The sequence below is a fragment of the Otolemur garnettii genome, unplaced genomic scaffold (assembly GCF_000181295.1).
Source record: "Otolemur garnettii isolate 467f Iridium unplaced genomic scaffold, OtoGar3 scaffold00281, whole genome shotgun sequence".
NCBI classification, from domain to species: Eukaryota; Metazoa; Chordata; class Mammalia; order Primates; family Galagidae; genus Otolemur; species Otolemur garnettii.
This window is the reverse complement of record NW_003852676.1, coordinates 336,460-342,309: the sequence shown is the minus strand read 5'-3', so window position 1 is coordinate 342,309 and position 5,850 is coordinate 336,460. Positions and strand designations below refer to the sequence as shown.

The 5,850-nt window shown below is 39.9% G+C and overlaps 1 protein-coding gene across 1 annotated transcript in view; it reads left to right on the top strand.

The window, feature by feature from the left end:
• SPECC1L (sperm antigen with calponin homology and coiled-coil domains 1 like) overlaps positions 1 to 5,850 on the top strand; it is a 179,185-nt gene that overhangs the window by 101,619 nt on the left and 71,716 nt on the right. Inside the window, exon 9 of the mRNA XM_023508838.1 lies at positions 3,212 to 3,303. Within this exon, the coding sequence (XP_023364606.1) occupies positions 3,212 to 3,303 (92 nt within the window). The remainder of the gene's footprint in view (positions 1 to 3,211; positions 3,304 to 5,850) is intronic.

Below are 5,850 nucleotides of genomic sequence, written 5' to 3'. Positions count from 1 at the left end.
ACTTACACTCAGGTATCTCCTGGATAGCTCGCCCTTCTCACCATCAGATGACCACCTCTTTTTATATCTCTCATCTCCTCAGCTCTTAGGGAAAGTGATGTAGTTTTAAAAACAATTAATTATAATATGTTCTAAAGCATAAATTTTACCTAGAAATTCTTTAAACTTTGTAGCAGGCTATTGGAATCTATATTCTGTGAGTATATATAAATCAGTTTTCTTTGACTTAAAATCAGACTGAAAGGTGGGACATGGTAGCTCATGCCTATAATCCTAGCGCTCTGGGAGGCCGAGGCGGGTGGACTGCCTGAGCTCACAGGTTTGAGACCAGCCTGAGCCAGAGCGAGACCTCATCTCTAAAACAACCAGGCATTGTGGCGGGTACCTGTAGCAGCTACTTGGGAAGCTGAGGCAAGAGAATCGTTAGCCCAAGAGTTTTGAGGTTGCTGTGAGCTATGATGCTACAGCACTCTACTTAGGGCAAAATAAAATAAAATCAGACTAAAAGTCACGTGTATGCTTTAGGCATTCTAGAGTGCAGTTAGACAATATCTTCCAGTTTAAAATGATATCTTACACTGGCATAAGTGTATAAAGATAGATATACAGAGTTTTTAATATACCATATATGGGGAAATAGAAAGCCTCGATATTGTTTAAATGCCTATTAAAAGGATTAAGACAATTTTGACCCTTTAATACAGTCACAATTCCACTACTAGTTATATACTCAAAAGAATTGAAAAATCGGTATCCAGACAAATATAGGTGGTCCCTGACTTATAATTGTATGACTTACAATTTTTTGACTTTGTGACGGGGGTGATACTGTGAATCTTTTGATGAGCATGACATTGATCTTGCAGTACTAATGTTAAAATATGGCTGTAGTTCTTGGTACAAATGTGCCACCTGAACAGTTGCTCTGCAGTCCTTTAGAGCAGGTTGCAGACTGGTACATGTAGATATATAGTGTGATCCTCTTTTGTTTATTTAAAGTACAGAGATAGCTAAATGTATTTCTATTTAAAATGCAAAAAAGATGCAGTTGGAACTGTTTTTGGTGGCTGTCTCTAGGTAGTATGATGGGGTATGAGAGGAGGACTTTAAAGTTTATATGCTTCAGCTCAGGGAAGCCAGCATGTGCCAGTAGCTCAAGCTCTTTGAGAGGCTGAGGTGGGAGGAGTCTTAAGCCTAGGAGTTTGAAATGTGAGATGATCTCAACTGTAAACAGTCTCTGTAGTCCAGCCTGGTCAACATAGCAAGACCTTATTGCTTTAAAAAAAAAAAAAAAAAGACAAAATAAAATATATGTGCTTTGAAAATAAAATGCTAGGGGAATGACTCTACTAAATTAAAATGTGCAATGACTTTAAATGTTCATAAATCAGACTATAATGCAGATGAAGATATAACTGCTTCTATGCTATTCTTTTTAAAAAGCCAAATAATGTTATTTTATAATTTATCTAAATGACTCATCAATTACACTTCTAGTTACATACTCAAAGAAATTGTAAAACATGTTCAGACAAATATACAGAAGGTCCCTGAGTTACAATTGTTTAACTTAGGAATTCTTTGACTTGATGATGGTGCAAAAGCAATACATGTTTGGTATGGTGTTCAATAAATTACATGAAATACTTCATACTTTATTATAAAATAGGCTACATGTTAGATAATGTTATCCATCTCTCCAGGCTAATGTAAGTGTTCTAAGCACGTTTAGTGTAGGCTAGGCTAGGATATTTAGTAGGTTGGGTGTATTAAATGCATTTTTAATTATAATACTACCAAATTATGATGGGTTAACTGAGATGTAACCTTGGTGTTAATCGAGGAACATCTATACTTACACATAAATGTTTGTAGCAGCACAGTTGGCTTAGTGATGGAAATGATTCCTGTCCATGCATTGTACGAATGGATAAACAAAATGTGGTATATCCATACAATGAGATATTATTGAGCCATAAGAAAGAAATGAAGTACTGGCCTGTACTATGACATGGATGAACCTTTATAACATTATGTTAATTAAAAGAAGCCAGATACAACAGGCCACATACTGTAAGATTCCATTTATATGAAATATGCAGATTAGGTCAAGTCATAGACATAGAAAGCAGGTTGGTGATTGCCAGGGGTTGGAGAAGGGGTGGATGGGGAGTGATTGCTTAATAGGTCCTAAGTTACTTTTTGGGGTGATAAAAATGTTTCAGAACTCAGTAGAAGTGATGGTCGCATGATGTTGTGAAGGTATTAATGCAACTGAGCTGTATGTTTTAAAATGGTTAACTTTGTTATGTGAATTTTATCTCAATAAAAAACAATACACCTAAAGGTATCAATTCTAAACATAAATATTTGGCTGCACAAAAGGTTCACATTGACCTGCTGCTGCTTGCCACATGGTGTGATGTTCCTGAGTTCATTTGTGTATCTCGTTTTTAATTCAGTTCAACTGCAAATGAATAACCATTTTGATGGAGCTTTTACCAGAATCTGAGCTATGCCCAAGTACCTAATAAGTAATAAGTCAGACTTGTCAACAGTTGAGAGTAAAGAGGGAGAGTGATATGCAAACAAATAATTATACATTCCTGTGTTAAATACGAATCTGGAAATGTATGAGGTGGGAAGTGATAGACTCTGCAGGAGGAAGGATGAGCAGGAATTCATCATTCTTTTATTTGATACACAGGTTTTTTTTTGCAACTGTGTTGCCTAGACTGTTGTTGAACATTCAAGGCTTATGCAGCCATCTTACTTCAGCCTCCTGAGTAGCTGGGACTCACCTTAATACGCAGGTGTCAGAGCATTTACCGCAGGCCCAGCTTCTTACATGATGCAGTTATAGAAATATTCCTCTTGGGAGTTTCATACCTAGATTTCACTGGTTCGTGGAGCACTTTAACCACATGATATAATTAAACAACAAAAATGAAATAACTAACATAACCGGGGTTGGAAATAAACATGACTACTCTAGGAAGCAAACATTTCACCTGGTGGTAGAAGGGTTGCCTGTAGTTTCAGCTACTTGGGAGGCTGAGGCAAGAGGATCTCTTGAGCTTAAGAGTTGAGGTTGCTGTCAGCTATGATGTCATGGCATTCTATGCAGGGTGACAGAGTGAGATTCCAGTTCAGAAAGCTTCCACTGTAATGATGCATTCTTTATTTGCTTACTTGTTTGTTGTTTCTGTAGTACCAAATCCTGCTGCAACTGCAATTCCTCGAACACCTCTGAGTCCAAGTCCTATGAAAACTCCTCCTGCAGCAGCTGTATCTCCTATGCAGGTAAGCGTGTGCTTGGGACCATGGAAGGTTCTTCAGGCCTAAGAATCTGAAAGCTGAGTAGATTTCTTCTACATTTACGTGTTTACCAGGCAAATGACTACTGCATGAGGGTTATATTTGGGATTTGTTTCTTAAAATACTGCAAATATCCTTAATTGAGATAAATTATATAAATATAAATTGTGTTATTCTTCTGAAAAAACTCTAATGCTAGTAATAGATAATAACAAATGTGTGCTTTAAACTGTTCCAAATGCTTACAGTATTAACTCCTTTAATACAACTCTGTTGGGTGTTAGAGTTGTATTAAAATTAAATATTTAATTTAAAAAATTTTTTATTGTTACTTCAGGTTAATTTGAGGATACAAAGAACAAATGTTTGCATTTGTAGGTAGAGTGCCTCTTATATTTGTGTCCTACCCTCAAGAGGTGTGTTGTGTGCCCAAACATTGTGGCCATTAAGTAGGAGCATGCCCATCTCCCTTACTATTCCCGTACCTATTCCTCCCGTACTATTCCTGTGCCTGCTTCTCACATGTGGAAACTGGCCCAGAAAGGCCAGTGACTTGCCGAGGCTCACACAGTGGGATTCAAACCCAGGCAGTCTGGCTTGAGAGAAGATGCCCCACTGCACGCCTCTGAGCAGCATGTGGAGTTTGCACGTCTCACTCTGCTGCATTGCTGATCACCTCAAAACAGTGGTTTACAGGGGTAGTTTTATTATTGTTTACATTTTTGGCTAAATGGTCTTTATTGGCTTTGCCTGGGCTTACCCGTAAATGCTACTCTAGATATGCCCTAAAACACCTTAAAAATGAGGTTTAAAAGGACCAAGGAGACCCATGAGTCATGGCCAGCAGCTTGTGAAGTGCTTCCCCCTGGGCCTCAACTCTCAGGATTATAGTCTGTTCGTGGTGTGGCTGCCTTCATGATTTGCTTGGAGTGAATAGAATATGGCAGAAGTGATGGAATAAGGCTGTCACTTCCAAAGTGAGGTTATGAAAAGATTTGCTTCTATCTGGAGTAATCCTGTTGCTGTCTCTGAGATCCCTCTGGGGGAGCCCAGTTGCTGTGTATGAGCCAACCCTATGGGGAGGCCCACATAAATAAGCTCGGAGGCAGAGCTCCTGAGGCTTGGAGGCAGCACATAGATGAGCTTGGAAGCAGATCTGCCCCCAGTTTTCCTCCAGATACCCACACACGGGCCTGCTGGCAGCTTGATTGCCTCCCTGTGAGACCTTGAGCCAGAGGCACCCAGCTGAGCTTTCTGACCCATAGAAACTATGAAATCAGGAATGTTTATTATCTTATGCCACTAAAGTTTTGAGGAAATTTGTCATGTAACATAGATAATAATACAGTAGCTTACTTACCCCAGAATAATGACAGAGTCTCACTTTATCGCCCTCGGTAGAGTGCCATAGCAGCATCACACAGCTCACAGCAATCTCCAACTCCTGGACTTAGGCGATTCCCTTGCCTCAGCCTCCCGAGTAGCTGGGACTACAGGCGCCCACCATAATGCCTGGCTATTTTTTTGTTGTGGTTTGGCCGGAGCCGGGTTTGAACCCGCCACCCTCAGTATATGGGGTCGGAGCCCTACTCACTGAGCCACAGGTGCTGCCCTATAATGTAATAATTTTTAAAGGAAAATATAAACAAAATATAAGACTCAATAATGAAAAGTACAGAATCTAGGACACATTAAAAAATTGCTGGGCATTGCAGCGCCTGTGGCTCAGTAGGCAGGGCGCTGGCCCCATATACCAAGGGTGGCCAGTTCAAACCCAGCCCCAGCTGAACTGCAACAAAAAAACAGCCGGGCATTGTGGCGGGCGCCTGTGGTCCCAGCTACTCAGAGACTGAAAGAGAATCGTCTAAGTCCAGGAGTTGGAGATTGCAGTGAGCAGTGTGATGCCATGGCACTCTACCAAGGACGATAAAGTGAAACTCTTTCTCTCCAAAAAATAAAATTGCTGGGCAATAAAGAAGCAGGACAATGTGACCGGTAATCGTGAGAAAAGTCTATCAATAGACAGAGATGTGCAAAGGATAGAAATGGTGGGATTAGCACACAGGATGTTGACGTGCTGTCTGTGCTTAAGTATGTAAAGGGAAACATGCACAGATGAAGCGAGAAGCGGGAGATGAGGAAAACAACAGAGGGAAGATCAGTGCATCCAGAGACAAGAAAAGAATGGGAAGAAAATGAACTCGTGAGAGAAAATCAAGTGGTCTTCCATGCCCAAAATTTGACTCCAAGTAAAAAGGGTCACAGCAGGTGAAGGAGATTGTGTTTGAAGAAATAATAGCTGAAATTTATCCAGATCTGATAGAAATTACATATTCACAGATTCGAGAAAGTAATCTAAAGCAAGATAAGCATAAACAGACACTCCCTACAAATCTCTATTGCAGGGCACTGCAGAAAAACCATTGATGATTTAAAAACCTCTTAAGGACGGCTGGGTAAGAATGACCAGACTTTTAGTTAGAAGCAATGCAAGTCAAAGGAGAATGGAATGGCTTTTTTTTTTTTTTTTTT